Source organism: Plecotus auritus (assembly GCF_963455305.1).
Source record: "Plecotus auritus genome assembly, chromosome: 6".
Taxonomy (NCBI): domain Eukaryota; kingdom Metazoa; phylum Chordata; class Mammalia; order Chiroptera; family Vespertilionidae; genus Plecotus; species Plecotus auritus.
The window spans coordinates 41100723-41120680 of record NC_137773.1 but is presented as its reverse complement, the minus strand read 5'-3'; the positions used below and the strand labels follow the sequence as shown (position 1 = coordinate 41120680).

The following is a 19958-nucleotide window of genomic DNA, read 5'->3' as shown; positions in this document are numbered from 1 at the left end:
CAAAGCATTATTACCAACCTGCTCATCAGAAACAGAATTTCCATTTAAGTCTGAAGAAGGACTGGTTCGGTCACAAGGAAGATTATCATCAGAGATGTCGGTGTTATAGCCACTGCCAGTTGGAGAATCAGAAGAATTATTGGATGTCAGCACTCCACCCCGTTCTGTGACACTAGCTTTGCCCATCGTTCCAAAAGCATTATACAAAACAGCACCAGACTGTCTTCCTCCTATACAAATACGAGAAAGTATTTATTAAAACACTCGGTATCTCAGTGATGTACTCTACCGTATCCATAAAGATAAAAATTAAAATCTCACAAAATCTCTTTTATTCTCACCAAAACTTGCTCTTATCTATAAAAGTGATACAATATTAGATTATCAGGCAAGTACTATTATATAGGACTAAATCTAAAAGTCTTATACACAAGTCAGCCTTCATATTTTAATATATTACTCAATAATGTATAAGAAAACACACATAATTGTAAGTCAGACTCTGTTTCACTGAATAAAGGATTTGAAATATTTTCATCCTAAATGGCAAAGCTCTGCTAATCAAAGATCCAGTTTCCAAAGACACAAGCTTTCAAAAGCCGAGTGCCTTTGACTTGAGCCAAGATTGCTCTGCTCAGACACTGAGGTTTTACATGTCTAGATGCTGTGCTAGTTTTGGATCACACAATGGAGGAATCGGGATGGGGCATCCACCCCTGGTAAATAATCCCAGCTACCACACTTTCAGCTTGAATATGCTGATTCAGGTTATTAAAAGTCATGAGTCTAAAACATTTCAGCAACATGGGGCCAATTTGTCCCCACTTAAGCAGAATTATTTTTTAAAAACCCACCTTTTATGGTTAAATTTTCAAGTCCACATTCAAACATTATCCAACCCCATTTTTCTTGGCTGGGACCCATTCGAGTTATATCTGGAATAGCTTGCTGGTCAGTCTCATCCACAAAAGTAAACTCATCCAGCTCTTCCAGAGTAAATAAGACTTTGGACTTCTCAAAAGGAATTGCAGTGATGGCACAGGTGCCAATATCTATTACCAAAAAAGAACAAAACCACCACTTTTAAAGATAGAGGTTTTATATATTTTTAAAACAAACAATATAAACATTTGGCACAGTGGTTACGTTCAAAGATAACTTAGTCAAAAAGAAAAGTAAACAAATGAACCAATCAACTCAAAAATAATGCTGCCTAACTTCATACTGCTTACAAATTGCCAGAATCACATTGAAGTAAAAAGGGGGGGGGGGGGGGAGGAGAGATGATTCTAGAATTAACAAATAATTGCCCAAAGGCAGAATGGATTCATTTCTAAAACATTACATTGTACTCTAAAAATATAAAGCTAAAAAGCTTCTGCATAATTCAGCTTCATAATAAACTATTTTTAAATACTTTCTCATCATTTTATAAAAAAAAATTATTTTAATTATCCAGCTTTAGAAAAAACATTATTTTCTAATACAATAACAGCATTTACTAAAAAATGGCTTTATGCTAACATATTCTATATAACTACAATTCATCACAGTCATTGGAATATTTCACTGCTTACAATATGCAATATAGAAATGAACATCCCAAGTTCCTGGCATTTTTTTCTTACTTACCTTACTTTTTAAAATTTCTCTGATTATAGTTAATGAATACAGAAAAACATAACAAAAAAGATTTTAAAAAAAAAACACTGGTAAATTTATCATCCAAAGATGACTGGCTTATTACATTTGGAGTAAGTTTCCTTCTAGCTATTTAGAGATCATTTTACAAACCCAGCTTTGTTCCCAATTTTCATGCAACAGTAACCATGATAATTTCCTCAAGTCATTAAAAATTATTATAGTTAAAATTATTGTTTTAATAGCTATAAAATATTCCATCAGGAAAATACTATGCTTTACATTTATATTTTATCTGTCTTATGGGACTAATTTTAGAGAGAAGCAGATTAACATTGGAAGGGTTTCAATTTCTGCCCAGGGTGATAGATCAGGACTATACTGGAGAAATTAAAGTAATGGCACAAACAATTAATACTATAAATCAGGTCTTAAAGCAAAAAAAAAGGGGGGGGGGAAGGGGGAAAAGGATGTTATGTGTTAAATTTTTTGAATTACAATGCAGAGGGTTGTACAGCAGCCGAAAGGCATCAGACCTCTAGTGCAATAGCCTCCACCAAGTTAGCCCAGTGGAAGGATGCACAAACCAGACAAGAGTTTTACCAGATCCAGTACTGATGTGGGGAAGAGGTTGTGTTTTGTATCTTTCCAGAAGGAGCAGCACAGCCAATTTGGGTGCCAGAGCATTATGTGTGTCACCACAATGGACCCAGAGAAGCTCCTTGTCCCTTCGTTCAAAAGACTGAGAGTTGCCCGATGACAGCAATGAAGAAGAAGAAAACGAAGGCTACACAAGGAGCCAAGGTGCCAACATGGGGTCAGCTGAAGAAGTTAACGACTGAAGCCCAGCAGATGGTAGAAAGGCAAGAAGTGGAAGCTACTCCCTCAACCATGTTTCTGGCTATGCTAGCATTGGTTAGCTGCCAGTCTTCTGTAAAGTCTTGCACAGCCAAGTCAGAGGACTCTTAGTAAATATACACCAGCAGCAAATGAAACTTTTGTTTTGTAGTTAAAAATGTTAACATGTCAGTAGTTTGATTTCTCTCTTATTGCTGATTTGCATTGGTATTGTTTTGTTATTGTTTTTTTGTTCTTGATGTTTAAGTTTTACTGTAGTAGCTTAAAAACAAAAAAGGGGGAGATGTAGGCAGCAGCTCTAGGGTTAAGCCTCGGACTGACCTGTGGCAGGGCCACAAACAAGTCCCAGCTTGGAGGGCAGAGCCCTCTTAGCTTAATTAAGCTTAACCTTATCGCCCTCCCTAGTTCCTTCATAGGTAGGTAGGTAATGGGCTGTGGGAGGTGCAGCAAGTGCTGCCAAAACAAGGTGAAACTCACAAGAACATTGTAAACAGGCATGGGAGATCCGCCGAGCCCCAGCTGTATTCTCTTGTCTGTCTTTTCTTTAATCCTCAGGCTCACCAAACCCTTGGCTGTGCTGGCATGGCACAAATAAAGTTGTGCCAACAGAACAATTTAAAAAAGTAAGAAAGACTATAAAGACCAGACTCTCTAATGAGCAGCAGACATAATGAAGAAATCAGATGGGTTCCTAATTTGGGGCCATATCACTTACTTCCCTACCAAAGTTTACCTTCTATTCTGCATAGAATGTGAATAAGGAATAAATACTGCGTGTTTAATATATTACAGAAATACTTTTCTTTTAAACTACTAAAATTGTAGCAATATTCAAAGGAAAAAAATGTTTTTCTTTTGCAAAATCCTCTTATATTTTATATATGCCACAGAAAAAATATTTGTTGTAAAATCCTACCTTTTGTATCAAGACCCCTGAGTTGCCCATGAACTCGATGAATGTTTAACTTAGCAGCAATTTCTTTGCCTTTTTCTGCTCCGGTGTTCGATCTGAGAGATCCAGATGACTGTGGCTGCATTTTAGAGGCGTGGACATACCTATCAAACTGTGATGTCCGACCAGGTTCGGTGTTGTTTGAAATCTCTTCAACCACACCTCTTCACAGAAAAGAAAGAGAATATGATTAACATTTAAACAGTTCAGGAACAACATTTAACTAATAAGTGGCTTAAAAAAAACATTCCAGTCTGGCCGGTATGGCTCAGTGATTGAGCATCAACCTATGAACCAGGAGGTCATGGTTCGGTTTTCAGTCAGGGCACATGCCCAGGTTGTGGGTTTGATCCCCAGTAGGGGGCGTGGAGGAGGCAGTCTACCAAAGATTCTCTCTCATCATTGATATTTCTAGCCCTCTCTCCCTTTCCCTTTCTCTCTCTGAAATCAATAAAGAACATATTTTAGAAAAACCGAAACATTCCACTGCTTTAATTAAACCAATATTCATAACAAATTGTTCAGTGTTTACTAAAATATAGAATAAATACAAACAGTACAAACTCTCAAATACCTACAAAATGAGATTTGAAATTCCAATACCAGTTTTGAGTTTTAACATCAGAATTTTCAGAAATGTACTAAGAAGATGATTAAGGCTTGCTTTTCCATCCAGCAAGATAGTCATGGCTCAAATTAATGAAATCTTTCTTACCTGTTCATACGAACTTGTGTAGCAATTCTGTCAAAACACAATGCAACCAGGGACATATGAGTCATGCTTCTACTGGAAGCTGTACTTGGAGATTCTTCCACTGAGGCTTGTAACAAACATAAGTTTACCTAACACAGAAAATGGCATAGATGTTATTGAAAAGTAAAAATTATCAAACATATAAGATACACACAAAAATAGTGAAACTACTGTTAGGAATAGTGTATCTAAGTGTCTGAGAGTTATGAAGACAAAGCTTATAAATATAGAATCTCATAGTCGTAATTAAATTTTTACTGGATGAATTTGGAATATTTTAGTATAACTTGCCCAATATTCTACTTAAGTAAACTTATTTACATTACATTAATTTTTACATTCAATCATCAAGGGAATAAAATACATGTTTTTGATATTCCATTACCATTCAATTTAGTAAATACAAAGAGTAAAACTACCAAAATGTCCTCCTCTTTCAGGAAAAATTTTTAAAATACTAAATTGTTACCTTTGGTATGCTGATATTAGCCTGAAGACCTTTAATTGTCACATTATCTTGCTTCATGATAAGATCTGTCTGTGCTTGTCCTTGGTTAGTCATTCCTATAATAGTGTGCTCAGTTTTTGTTCCTCTAACATCTTGTTTGGAAGATAACTAAAAAGAGTGCAAGTAAAATTATTATTTCACAAACATTTCATAATTTCCACATCATCTGCAACAGCGACCTGCTCATTCACTCTGCTCCTTTATGCCCCTGGGTATGCCAGCTGCCATTGGGTTAGCACCCCTAGTAGTCTTAAAGTCCAAAATAGGTTGGCAGCTTCAGGGCTGAGAGAAGTGATACATACTCAAGTGAAATCGGCCTACAGAGAAACAGAAAAATGGTATAATAATAATGGGTATTTTTTATGATTGCTAAATTACTACTTACTTGAGGGGCAGATTTGGTTTCTTATAACTAACTCCTTGTTGGTTGAGAACATTTTCAAATTTCATTTGATCTGTACTCCTCTACTCTAACTACCAATATATTTTGAATAAGTGGACCACTAAAAACAATCAGCCTCACTTGCACTTTGCCTCTGGGCCATGGTCCAAATATGACCCAGATAAATTTGAAAGTGAAGCGGAGAGTCACTAGAAGAGCATCAGGAAGTGACCACTAAGAAATGGCTTTGTGCTTGGACCATGGCATAAATAGAATACCACACACCAGAGGGCAGTGACTTGACTCATTGAGGTGAACAAAAATAATCTCAAAAATATTAGGAGTCAAGTTATCTAATCATAGAGGAAAGTCAAAATAATATGCAGCTTGCTTTCTTAGAAAAGAAATGCACCAGTCCTAGAGAGCACTTGTTCACTTGGGACCAACGCTCCTTAGGGAAGGCCTGAAATTAAGCTACTTTCTGAAATAAAAGAAAAAATAAAGCCACATTTTAATAAATAGTTGACTACTATTTAATCCATAAGATAGTTCTATATGCCATCTCTTATGGAGCCACTGACATATAAAGACTGTTTAGAAACGTCCATGTGTTCCAATTTAAATGACTAACAAAATTTTAATACATTCCATTTTTTCAAGTTTGGATTATTATGTGCACATGAAGAATATTCAGTTTGCCATACTTAACTGGATAAAATATTCTTACATTTTCTGAGAAGGTAGTCCTGCTATTTTGCATAGCTTCCCTGAGGACCTTGGCGTGAAGGTCATCCACAATTGCAGCTGGATGGCGGGTATGAGCATAATGAACCATCGCTTCGATATATCTGCAGGAGAAGAAAGAGAAAACGAGAAACTTTAGTTTACTGAATCTGTTCCATTACATTATATTCTAGAGTTTACTCATGTTCATTTTGTCTCCCTAAATAAACTAGATAGTAGTAATAATATCAAACATAATAATTAGTTACTGGGTATTTGATCATTTTATGCTCATCAACCGAAAAGCAAAAAAAATGAAAACTATAATGTAATATTCTATCTAATAAAGAGGTAATATGCTAATTGACCCTCACACCATCACAAAGATGGTGGCACCCACAGCCAATAAGGAGGGAATATGCTAATTAACTGCCCCACCCTCAAAGATGGCAGTGCCCACAACCTAATAAGGAGAGAATATGCTAACTGACTGCCCCACCCTCCAAGATGGCGACACCCATACCCAATAAGGAGGGAATATGCTGACTGCCCCACCCTCAAAGATGGCAGCACCCACAGACAATAAGGAGGGAATATGCTAATTGATTGCCCCACCCTCAAAGATGGAGGCACCCACAGCCACAAGATGGTGGCACCCAGTCCCCTCAGCCCCTGCCTCCAGAGTCCCCCAGTCCCCTCAGCCCCCCAGCTGCCTAGGGCCGCCCAAGGCTCAGGTAACCAGGGGTTTGTGCTGCTGGTAGTGGCAGCAACAGAGCTGTGATGAAGCGTCACCTTCCCCTGATTGCCAGGTTGCCTCCCGCCCCTGAGGGCTCCCAGACTGTGAGAGGGGGCAGACTGGGCTGAGGGACACCTCTCCAGTGCATGAATTTTCATGCACCGGCCTCTAGTAATTCTTATAACATTGCAATATAATTATTTGGACTGAAAAGTAACAAATGATAACTAAGTGAAACACAGACATTTTTAAACATATCTTCCTTTTTGTTCAATCAAATAGCCATCATCAACATTCTTCTTTATGAACATACTAGAGGCCCGGTGCACTAAATTCATGCATGGGGGGTGGGGGAAGGGGGTCCCTCAGCCCAGCCTGCACCCTCTTGCAATCCGGGACCCCTAAAGGGATGTCGGGCCTAAACTGGCAGTCGGACATCCCTCTCACAATCTGGGATGCTACATGTACCAGTGACCATACTTTTCATACAGGTGAAAGGCATCTTGCTGTTGTACGGGCAGCTACATTTTTGCCCTGATTATAAAAAGTAATACATAACATGATTCTTCTGAGACAGTAGTACCATTTTCCCCATCTTATGGGTGGAAAAACTGAAGCAGAGAGAAGTTAAGCAATTGGTTTTGTCACACAGTTGTAAGTGTCAGAATCAGGGCTGACCACAAAATGTGCAAGCCAGAGTCCATGCATGTCATCGCTGCATCATCCTGTTTTTTCAGTGTTAGAGTAGCCTTGCCAGGTTTTAATTTTTAAATCTAAGAGACTGTTCCCAATATATAGGGTAGGGTCCTTAGGCCTGGCTGGCGATCAGGGCCATCTGTGGGGCGACTTGGCGGGCAGGGCGATCAGGGGGGCCCCGCTGGCACCCACCTTGGCTGGCAGTCTGGTACTGCCTGTCTGCTGGCCCCGCCCCGCCCCCTGATTGCCACCGTCGGTTGCCTCTCTCTCAGGGGGCAGTGTGCATCATAGGGAGCGGTCGTTCTGCTGGTTGTTCCACCGTTCGGTTGATTTGCATGTTAGGGTTTTATCATATAGGATATCACATATACTAATCATAATATAACATACATTTGTCATTTTATCAAATAATAGTTACAGTTTTAGACAAAATCAATACCTGTCTAAAGCTTCAGCCACCAGGGGAGTTAGAACAATGTCAATAGTTCCTTTGACCTCAACTATGGCTGTTGTCCTGGTCTGAGAGATGGGCTGATCCAGGGTCCACTCTTCCTTTACTGTCTCGTCATCTGTGCTATCAACAGCTCTCTTTTCCAAAGGAGTATATGGTGTTCTGTACAATGTAACCACCAAAGTACATATTACAAAGACCATGAAAAATAGCAGGAGTTGGAGCTTCCTTAAGATGAGTGATTGCTTAAACCTACATTTATTTCAACTGAAAATTTCATGGAACTGGACTAGACATTTCATCTCCCAAATACTTTTCAAAGACAGAACAAATGAGGTACTAAAGTAAAAACTGATCAAAGATGGTTAATATATCAAGTGGGGGGGGGGGACTGTATTATATTTACTTGATGGAGCTTTTCCAAAAATGAAAACTTCAGTTCTGATTTCTTACTAGTTTCCAGTCTTGTTATGCCAGTGATGGCTTGCATAGTATGCTAAAAGAAATGCCACTGACTGCTTATAATGTAGGCAAAGCCATCACAGACAAACAGCTGAATTATTTGTGGTAATTTATTCATAAAATAAAGTCTATAGTCAATTAAAGAATGGTTATTCTTTAGAATAAACTTTATGGATATTATAATCAAGAAAAACACTTTACTCTTTAAAAGTATATAATTTTTACTTACTTTGAAGTTGATCCCGAAAGTTGCATTCCTCTGTCTAGTAAAGAATTAGCTGTGAGCCCCTGTTTGATCACCTAAAATATAAAATTTTGCTTAAAGAGTAGAATTTTAATATTAATTATCCTCTAATTTTATGCTATAGACTGATTATTTGTGAATATCCAGATTACCTTGTTAATATGATTTTCACAGATATGATATAAATATTTCACAGACAAATTGAAAAAATCATAGAAAATATTTATTTGGAAATTTCATTTTCAGTTTATTCATACAAATGCCAGGACAGGGCTGTAGAACTCAGCAGTGAGAGTAAAAAACTATCCAACAAAGAAAGCACTTGCGAGTGCTCCCAAGTCTGTCTTCTGGAACACCATTTACACTGGGCTTAATTTTAAGCTAATTTTAGAATCTTTTCCTGGCAAAATCAACTTTCAAGTGGGAAAGAATCCATAGAAACATTATATTATAGAAAAGGCTGGATTGTAATATTAATGAAAGATAAATAATATAAACAATACACTTGAACAACCAAACTGAACTCTTTTAAATGTTAGCCATATACTTAGACTTAATGGAGAAAAATAACTTTCTTACTTCCTATGTTCTATTTTTAAAGTGATCTAAAGATATGAATTACTTGGCTTATTTTCTCCAGACATTTGACTGCCTAATCAAACCTAAAAGATTTATTGAAAATACTAAAATAATTCTAATCTCTCAGGTACTATTCTGCACAGCAAGTACCATTTAGTTTTATACTGGAAAATTCATAAACCAACATATTTTCATATGAAATAAAAAGAACATTTTGAAATCTTAGCATGAGCAATTTATCCTGGGCAAGAAGAGAAATGGGCACAATCTTAAAACCAAAACTTTTTAACTGTTTTTAATGTTTCCATTTCCTTCAACATATATTGCACACATATACATATATCTCAATATCTGTAAGGATATTCAATTCCATTATCACATTTCCAGTATTACATAAGCCCAAACCTGTCATCTCTTGCACAGACTGCTGCCACAGTCTCCTAAGTAAATGGTCACCCCACTTCCTCTCTTGCTTAATGACAATTCAGTTCCACTTAGTAGCAGTTCCACAAAGTACACATCACATCACATTTCCTTAGAGCTCTTGCAAGTTTCTCAATGAAACTAAAATAAAATTCTAACTACTGATACCTGTTTTGTCACCTTTGTTCAGGTGTCCAGCTCATCAGGAGCAGATCCCTGCTACCTCTCCAGGTCTCAAGCACACTAACTTCTTTCCCTCCTTAGCAATTCAGCGAGGCTGATCCCTGTGCCCTGAATGTAATGGCCCTAGGTTTTCTCATCCTCAACTATTCCTCATCCCTTAAGTTTCAGTTTAAATATTACCTCAGTTTAAGTATTAATTGTCTTGTCAATACAATCTATTATTCTCCATCCCAGTATTCTTTTATTATCTTCATAAGACTCTTCTCAATTTGTAATCATATACTTATCCATTTATCTATTAACTGTGTCTCTGTCCCCTAAACTATAAGCGCCATAGTTTCCTTCATCAAATGTTGGGCACACGGTGGTAAATAATATATGAATTAAGAATGAATACATTAAAACACTTTAAATATAAACATATGTATATGTAATCAGTTCCATAAGATTTCGTATGCTTCATTTTGGTCTAAACCCATAACAAATCTATATAAATAAAATCCTAAGTGACTATTATGACCGAAAGACCAGATCAACCAGAATGACTGGTCAACCAGTCACGATGATGCGCACTGACCACCAGGGGGCAGACACTCAACGCAGGAGCTGCCCCCTGGTGGTCAGTGCGCTCCCACAGCCAACCTCCCGTGGTCCCTCCCCCTTGCCCACCAGCCTCCCCCCCCCATAGGCCTTGATTGCCAGCCAGGCCGAGGGACCCCACCTATGCATGAATTCGTGCACTGGGCCTCTAGTTCTCTTATAAATGTATAATTTTATAAAATAGTTTTCATATTGACTATTGTTACTACATTTACTTTAACTTATTTTTAACTCTTCTTTAAAAAGCCATTTAAATAATACACTACAGAAGTGGCCAATAGCCAGTCATACTAAATTATAAGACATCAAATTTCAAGTGAATGGAACTGAATTTGCAGAGAAGCAGTTATGGATTAGAACACCAACTATCAAAAAACAATTTCAAAATTTATTTTTAAGACAGAAAATACGGATTCACAGAGACTTGATCCTAATCTTAATAGTACATTGTTATAGAAACTATTACATTTATTGACTAATATTGTGACTATCAAGTCTAACTATTCCTCAATTTTATATGCTTCACTTTATAATTCCCACCACTAACCCTGAGACCTACTATCATACATGAAGCCTTAATTTCAGAAAGGTAGCTAAAATGACTAATTATGAAAACATCTACAAAATCCATTTTTCTAAATAAATATATCAGTGTAGAAACTAATGATTTGATTTATACCTTAAAAGTTGGAACAGAGAACTGTTCACATGATGATGAACTTTCTTCACTGGTTGGTGTATCAAGATCAAGGGGCCGATGCAGGGAGGACTTGGAGGTCCTTTTGTGGGTTGGGTGCTTCACTGACCAGTTAACCACCTGGAATTGAGTAAGGTAAGTCTGATAGCAACTCATCACTGGTTGCTGAGAAGTGATCTGCTCACTCTCTACTGTTTTTTCACCCTCTACAATATACAGATGTTCTATAACATCATCTTCGCCACCTAGTGCAGAAACAAATGAAGCCTGGGAAGGGTGAGTTTTGAATGGCAGAGTTCGGGGATCCTGAACACTTTCTCCATGGCCAGTGAGTGGTCCCTCGATACTGTGATAAATGGAACCCCTACTGTAGTCAATCTGCTGAGTCTGCTTTTTCTTCTTTTTTCTACCTGGATAGGTCCCAGGGCCTTCATCACTGCTAATGGGCTCAAATTCTTCAGCGGCAGAAAAATAGGCTTCACTGTCAGCCATTGACATGCTGGAATCCATTGATCGATATTGATGGAATGAATTAGAGTCCGCTGATGGTGTGTATGGAAAGGAACCGAAACTTCTTCTCTGCTTTGGTGAGTCCAGTACATTCTCATCACTTCGGGAGACATCACTACTAAACTGGACTCCAACTGTGACTGGCTGCTTGTCCCCATAGAAAGCTGCAGTCAGGCTCTTGGTACTTCCAAGTCGGGTGGAACATACAGAGGCTTGTCGTTTCAAGGGAGACCGCAGAGGGGATTGACCTACTGACTTATCCTGAGTATTAGGAGACACGGGGCTATTTCCTGAAATTTCTGTAGGAACACTAAAATAGAAAACAAAGCTATTACCCTTTGCTGTATATCATATCATTTACTCTAAATATAAAGAAAAGTACTTATAAAATCCTTTTAGTAATTTTAATCATTTCTTTTACAAACAAATGAAAATCTAAAATTTCACAATAAACTAGCCATACAAAGTATCAAAACAATGCAATGTGTTCATATCCCATATAGTTCCCAAAAATGAGGAAGCGTAAAACAAAAACAACAAAACTTAAAGAAACCCATGAATATTATCTATCCATAATCCATGAAAACTAATCTATTCATTAGGTGGTGTTATTTTTTTCATATCCTTTAAAAGCTTGTCCAAGAAAATGCACCAGAGACCTTTGATTAACTGAGAGAACTTGGAGAGAAAAAAAATCAAATAACCCCAATACTTCTAACTTTGGCAACTGATGTAGAGGTGCCATTTACTAAAGCAAAGCAAGCTGACCATGACAGGCACAAGGCCATATGCCAAGCTTGAGGTCACTGTGTAATATCCAAGCAGATATATCAAGAAGGTAACTGGGCTTAGAGAGACAAAGGCTTTGCCTGGAGTTTAAACATGGTAGCTACAGATCATAATTGAAGCCTAACAGTTAGAGAGACCATCTGGGGAGACAGTATGGAGAATGAAGGAAAGGGCAAAGAGTTCTGAGGGATAGCAACATTTCATAAATGGTCGCTGTAAGAGGAAGAAAAAGAAGGGAGGAAAAAATGGAAGATGTGGAAACAGAACCTGAGAAGGACTAGCTGAGGGGAAGGGGGAGAACCTAAAATGTGCCATCAAGTCAAGAGGAAAGTGTGTTTCAAGAAATGAGGAGTCAACCTCATTATAGAAAGAGGAGGACAAAAATATTTACCAGTCTAGGATAATGCCCAAAGGTTAACAAGAGTTCACTCTGAGAGGTCGAATGACAAGAAATATTTATTGTCATCATACTTTTCTGTATTTTCCTAATACCTGTTATGAATACATATGTTCTACTTTTATAATCAAAGAGACAACAGCAAATGGACATTTAAAAACATGTTCAAGAGGAGAAAAACATTTTTTACAGTGGGTGAGGTGACAGGAAAGAAGTTTTTCTGGTCACAGTTTGAAGCAATTATAATCCCATTGTGAGCAAGTTCCCACATCTACTTGGTAACTGACCTCACTGGACCGTCATCTCTTTTCATTCCATGCAGGAATTCCTTCTGAGGCACAGGGTCATCAGCCACAGAAGAGGGGCTTTCCTTGTCTGCAGCCAGTAAAGGCTGGGCCGCACTGGAGCTGCTGTTGTCATCTGAGGACGAGGACGAGCTGTGACAGCGCATGGGGACCTGCAGGCTCAGGTGCTGAGTCTTCCTCTCCACTTCCATTCCTCCTGATTTATTCTCCCATTCTTTCCTCTTCATGCTGTTCACATGACCTACACCAACCAACAAAAGCAGGTTATGTGAACATAGTAATTTCAAAAGCAATTTATGAATAACATGGCAACTTAATTCAATTTCTTGTTTTTAAGTATAATGATTTTTTAAAAGCACAAGTATATAATTTCACAAAGCAAAGTATCTGCCTAAGTGTGGATCCAGAATCCAAAGACAGTGAATTTTTGTCTTCTTTGCTTTGGAAATTTTTCAAGCTTACAGAAAACTTTCAAGAATAAGCTCAAGCCCTGACCAGTTTGGCTCAGTGGATGGAGCGTCGGCCTGCAGACTGAAGGGTCCCAGGTTCGATTCTGGTCAAGGGCATGTACCTGGGTTGTAGGCACATCCCCAGTGGGGAGTGTGCAGGAGGCAGCTGATCGATGTTTCTCTCTTATCTATGTTTCTAACTCTCTATCCCTCTCCCTTCCTCTCTGTAAAAAATCAATAAAATATTTTTTAAAATAATTAAAAAAAAAGAATAAGCTCAAAGCCACCATATATCTTTTACTTGGAATTTCCTATTTTAAACGCTTTGCCCCATTTACTCTATTTACATATAATATACATAATACTTCTTGAACCCTTGGAGAGAAATTTGCAGACATTGTAGTCTTTTAACCTAGATACTCAAGGGCTTATTTCCTAAGGATAATACATAATCCCCATGTAGTTACTGACTTAACAATTTAGTATTTATAGAGATTACTACCACATGCTTTCTAATTTTCTCAACTAACCCAATAAGGTCCTTTAGAGCATTCTGTCCCCTCCAGTATAGGATCCAATCTAGGACTGTACATGATTGCATTTGGTTATCATGTTTTCTTTTATCTGGAACACATCCTCAGGTCTGTGATAAGTGCCCTATGAGGTTACGTGATGGGGGAGGGGCTGATTCTAGCTTCTGCTCAGGCATGTACGTGGCTATATGACTTCATGCACCTTAGTCTCAGTGATGAGCCTCAGTTTATTCACTATAAACTGGGATGATATACAACTCACATGGTAGTTTGGGGATTAAGTGAGAAAATGCCTGTGTAAATCTTTAAAAACAAACATTATTCAAATATAAGTAGATAATAGTTTAAGAAGACGATTTAACTGAAGGTAAATTGTACTTAGCAACTTCCTTTCCATGTCAAGAAGTTTCAGTGTTTGCTGATTTTATAAGATAATCTGCTTTTATAAGTCAAACTGCTGAAGTCAAACAACCTTAAAATAATGTGTATACACTTCTATCTTACTATTCAGTGAAAAGTCACTTAAACAGAAATTAGGCATATGTAGATATGTAGTCCAGCTCTTTCCACTAAGGTAGTGCTAAGTTAATGGTTTTGAATGAACAAAGGAAAAAAGACTAAATATTGGTGAAATATCAAGACTTTTCTACATTTCATTTGTTGACAGCATAGAAACTTAAGCAATAATTATTACACTTAATTTTAGGAACATACAACTAAGAAACCCAGAGGAAAATCCATTTCTGAAGTCTTTAGAGCAAAGATACATGATAAATCTAAATCTAATATCCAGTGAGTACACCATTCACTGCTCATATCAAACACATATATTTGCAGTTATCCTACAGACTCTATGGAAAGACCATACTTCTCTTCTTGACATGTTTAATTTTAGAGATAAGAATATTTTGCCAACCTAATTGATAACAGGGAGCCAATGGTATAAATATTACTATTGCTAAGTTTTCCTATTGAAGTGAACTGGTAAAACAACCGTTACTTTAAAACATAACTATTCCTAAGTATATCTCTGGAAGCTGGCTTCCAGGAAAATGATGACATAAAAGGAAATATTTAGAATAAGTCTGGGTGAATAGTGGACCTACTTTTGCCTTGCATAAATCTGAAAAACTCACATCTTATCTGGCTTTAGTTAAAACACCTGCAAAACAAGGCAGGCTATGAAATCCTACCTCTGAGACAGCTCAAAAAATTAAATTAAACACAGTAACAGTGAACTCCTCTCAGATGGCATAGGGATAACGATGAAAAAGATTAGCACATTTCATTACCATCTACCATTTTGGGAATTTCCTTGGTAATAATCCACTCCCCAGGCTGCAACAGAGACTGTCCGTAGTACATGTCTGACTCTGCACTCGTGCTTGAAAATGCAGAGCTACTGGATGGTGTCAACTCTTCAAGCCTGAAGAAATCTAGGCCAGTCACTGTGCCACCAAAGAATCTGCAGCCACCGAGACAGCCACACTTGTGCCTGCACCTCTTATTCCTCAGGGTGTCATCAGGCCACAAAAACCACAGCCTGAACAGAATCCCAAACAAAAAAAATGAGAAACAACAATGGAACAAAAACTCATTAAGAACAGAAAACTTTTTGGCAGATAATTAGTTACACATAAGTTAATTATTAATATTTGTAAAAGACACGGTAAACACAAAGGTTCATTTTACTGTGATATGTCTTTTTAATCATTCTGCCATTTTAAACAAACAAACAATAGTCTCACCATGGTAAGTGAGATGGAAATAAGTAGGAACAATAAGAGACATATAGCATACATTAAAATAAACCAAAGTGCTAAGAAGAAGCAAATATAAAAATAATTTAAATCCAGTTTTAAAAAAACAGTGAATATTCTCAAAAGGACTAAAAATTTTAAACTTTAATCTAAAAATGGACAAAACCATTAGCATAGATTATGTTTAATAGATTTGGGCATCTCAGAGCCTATTTCACATGGCAAATTTAATACACCCAAAATATTATAAATATGGGCCAAGTAAAAAATTACTTCTTAATCAAATCAAAATAATGCTCTATTTTAGAAAAAAAAATTACAAATATTTTGTAATTAGTACTCTAAATGAAGTATTAAGAACTGAGATAATATGGCCTGGCCAGGTGTAGCTCTGTGGTTCATTATCGTCTTATGAACCAGAAGGGCACGGTTTGATTCCCAGTCAGGGCACATGCCCAGTTTGCAGGCTCGATCCCCAGTAGGGGGCATGCAGGAGGCAGCCTATCAATGATTCTCTCTCATCATTGATGTTTCTATCTTTCTCCCCCTCTCCCTTCCTCTCTGAAACCAATAAAAATATTATTTTTTTAAAAAAACTGTATTTTTCAGAAAACACTAATAAACTAATGGCCTACATGGTCAATAACTTTTCTGGTTATATCAGAAATTAATACACATGCTCCCAACACTCCTTGGAAACAAATATCCACAAAGGCACCCAAAGTTGAAGGTCAATGAGTTACCATGTAGGGACACAATCATATTAGGTCTTTACTTAAATACTCTGATTCCATTTCTAACAGTAAAACTCCTCTATAATTATCTAGCAATTTTCATCTTAAATTTCACTTACCTCTTAGTTCTGGCATCGTGAGTTTCTAAGAAATGTCTCTGTGCCTCATGTTTAGAATGATGATCAGCTGCCAGTGCAATATCAACAGTGATTAGTCCTAAGGTGGCCGAGCCAGCTTCTAGCCAGTAGGCCCTCCGCAGAATTGCAGGCTGGAGCCCAGCTCTGGGATTATTCATCTGTTCAATGTACTGTCTCACTTGGAAGTCCTGAATTGCTGCGCTTATCCCTTCCCCAACTGACTGGTTGTGGAGATTACAGTTTGCAACCCGGATTGCCCCCATCTAAAGTTGAATGAAGAAAATGGAACAAAACTCTAGTTTCTGTATTTTTTAACAACTTAGAATAAACTACATAATAGGTAATTATTTCAAGTTGCATAAGAGAGAAGAAAAAGAAAGGAAAAAGGGGGAAAGTGCAATAGCAAAAATAAATAACAGAATAAAAACATTCAATTTAAGAAAAGGATAAAAGAAACATAGAACATAGTCCAAAGAAAAACAAGAGAAGGAAGAAAGAAAGCTAGAATAATAAGTAATAAATTTTTTAACAAAGCTTGATTTTAAACAATAATGCACAAAGCAGAGGTGGAAAACAAATGTTTTCTGGATCCAGGCAGGAACCATAATGTATAAAACCTGTAAGCATTCAAAATCCAATCTTTGAAAAACATTACCCAGTTCACTTCCCTGCCATAAAAGCAAGCTATTAGTCTATATCTCTGCCAGAAAGTAATGTTATAATAATTCAGTTAGAGTAAAATAGCAGAAAAGTATCCCTTTTAAAAGTAATACTGGAAGAGACCATTAATGAGTTGAAAACAGCTATCTCCTAGAATTCTATAGTATTTGGTCAGATGGCAAATTATAAATGTGTGTTGTATTTCAAGAAATAGAGGTCTAGTTTGGTAAAAAGGAAAAAGAACTACACTGGCCAAGAAACAGACAAACATGTACCTTTATATTTGTAGCACAACCATGCTCCACAATATAAATATCAGCTCCATCTACCGCTAAACGAGTCATGGTGTATTTCAAATCACTTGAAGTTGGACAGGGGCCAGGAATACAACTCAACTAAAATGGAAAAAGATGGAATAGTTAATTCTATTTAAATACACAAACAAAATTCTGATCACATGTGTATTTTTTAAAATCAGTATGTTAAATTTCACTTTTTTATAATGATAAACAAAATCATCAGCAATTAAAGTCTCTCCAAATTAGAAAACTAATCACAAGTATCTATGTACAATTTTCATTTAAAAGGGGCAATTAGCAAGTTTAAATGGACAGAATATAACTTGTTACTGAAACTCAAAAGGAATCATCAAAGTTAACAGTGTTATAGGTTTATAAAAAAAAGTATAGTCTAAAGCTGTAAGATTTTTTATGAGCTCTCCATACATATTTGTTTTATACACACACACAAATACATCACTGTGAATTTTATGGTACTACCTAGGACAAGCCACACAGATTTAATTTAGTTTTACTCCTAACACATAGACTTGGTCATGTCTAGGTTGGATGAAAACATACAAGCCATCTATTTCAATGAGCTTCCCAGGGCAATGGCAGCCCTGAATAAGTACTGGCCTAACAGCACATTACTGCTTGTTAGTGGCACAGTGCGCTATAAGAATATATTTCCTGATTTCCAAGGATGCAGTCTTGAGAGTAAGGGTTGTTGACACCACCTGGACTGGATACAGGGCTAAACCCAGCTAAGGCCACTGTATAAACATTTAATATACTGGCAAGCAAGTGAGGAGCTTTACTCAGCTCTCGGCCTCTGGAGACCAGCCTTGCAGGAGAGAGACAACCACATAACCAGACACCCGGAGAAGAGAGACAAAGAAACAGCCCGCATATGAAAGAAAAGCAGGCACCACCAGAAAAGGAAGTAAACGAAATGGAGGCAAGCAACCTGTCAGAGAAAGAATTCAGAGAAATGGTCATAAGGTGGATGAAAAGAATGGAAGACAAATTCGACAATATGAGTAAGAACCAAGAGGAAATGAAGAAGAACCAAGAAGAAATGAAAAATTACATCGCTGCTGTAAAGAACTCAATAGAAAGTATCAAGAGTAGACTAGAAGAAGCAGAGGACCGCATCAGTGAGCAAGAAGACAAGATGGGAAAAAATACCCAAGTAGAACAGCTTCTAGAAAAAAAAAATTATAAAGCAGGAGGAGAGCCGAAGGCAGTGGTCAGCAAACTCATTAGTCAACAGAGCCAAATATCAACAGTACAACGATTGAAATTTCTTTTGAGAGCCAAATTTTTTTAATTTAAACTTCTTCTAACGCCACTTCTTCAAAACAGACTCGCCCAGGCCATGGTATTTTGTGGAAGAGGCACACTCAAAGGGCCAAAGAGCCACATGTGGCTTGCGAACCGCAGTTTGCCAACCACGGGCCTAAGGGAACTTTGGGACAACACGAAACAAAACAACATCTGCACAACAAGGGTTCCAGAAGGAGAGGAAACTGAGCAAGGAATAGAAAACCTGTTTGAAGAAATAATGACAGAAAACTTCCCGGATATAGAGAAGAAAAAACTCACACAAATCCAAGAAGCTCACAAAGTCCCAAGGAAAATGAACCCCAAATGACCAACACCAAGACACATTATAATTAAATTGGCAAACACCAACGACAAAGTAAGAATCTTAAAAGCGGCCAGAGAGAGACAGAAAGTTACCTACAAAGGAACCCCCATCAGACTAGCGACTGATTTCTCAACAGAAACACATCAGGCCAGAAGGGAATGGAATGAAATATACAAAGTCATACAAAGGAAGGGTCTGAATCAAAGAATACTGTACCCAGCAAGGCTATCAATCAAAATTGAAGGTGAAATCAGGAGCTTCACAGACAAAAAAGGACTAAGAGAGCTTATTACCACCAAACCAGCAATGCAAGAAATGCTAAAAGGTCTGCTGTTAAAAGAAGAAACAGGGAGCGAAGAAGAAACACAGGCATAAAGAATAAAAATGGTGACAAACAAGTACCTATCAATAATAACTTTAAATGTAAATGGATTAAATGCCCCAATCAAAAGACATAGGGTAGCTGAGTGGATAAGAAAACATGACCCATATAGCTGCTGTCTACAAGAAACCCACCTCAGAAAAAAAGACACACACAGACTGAGGGTGAAGGGATGGAAAAAGGATTTTCAGGAGAATGGAAATGAAAAAAAAAGCTGGGGTAGCATTACTTATATCTGACAAATTAGACCTCAAAGTGAAGGAAATACAAGAGATAAGAGAGGCCACTTCATAACACTAAAGGGAAAAATCCAACAAGAAGAAATAACTCTGGTAAACATATACGCACCCAATATAGGAGCACCCAAATGCATAAAAAAACTCCTGGAGGATATCAAGGGAGAGATTAACAGCAATACAATCATAGTAGGAGACTTTAATACACCACTATCACCATTGGACAAATCCTCTAAACAAAAAAT

The 19958-nt window shown here is 37.4% G+C and overlaps 1 protein-coding gene across 6 annotated transcripts in view; it reads right to left on the bottom strand.

Moving 5' to 3' along the window:
• Window positions 1-19958, bottom strand: part of BLTP1 (bridge-like lipid transfer protein family member 1) — a 181890-nt gene that overhangs the window by 100032 nt on the left and 61900 nt on the right. For all 6 annotated transcript variants that reach the window (XM_080671792.1, XM_080671790.1, XM_080671794.1 and 3 more), the window contains exons 25-37: window positions 17439-17558; window positions 16486-16766; window positions 15165-15415; window positions 12873-13131; window positions 10872-11709; window positions 8393-8463; window positions 7690-7863; window positions 5823-5943; window positions 4675-4821; window positions 4167-4294; window positions 3416-3615; window positions 855-1052; window positions 19-230 (exon numbers count right to left, since the gene is read on the bottom strand). In XM_080671792.1, coding sequence (XP_080527918.1) covers window positions 19-230; window positions 855-1052; window positions 3416-3615; window positions 4167-4294; window positions 4675-4821; window positions 5823-5943; window positions 7690-7863; window positions 8393-8463; window positions 10872-11709; window positions 12873-13131; window positions 15165-15415; window positions 16486-16766; window positions 17439-17558 — 3000 coding nt within the window. The remainder of the gene's footprint in view (window positions 1-18; window positions 231-854; window positions 1053-3415; window positions 3616-4166; window positions 4295-4674; window positions 4822-5822; window positions 5944-7689; window positions 7864-8392; window positions 8464-10871; window positions 11710-12872; window positions 13132-15164; window positions 15416-16485; window positions 16767-17438; window positions 17559-19958) is intronic.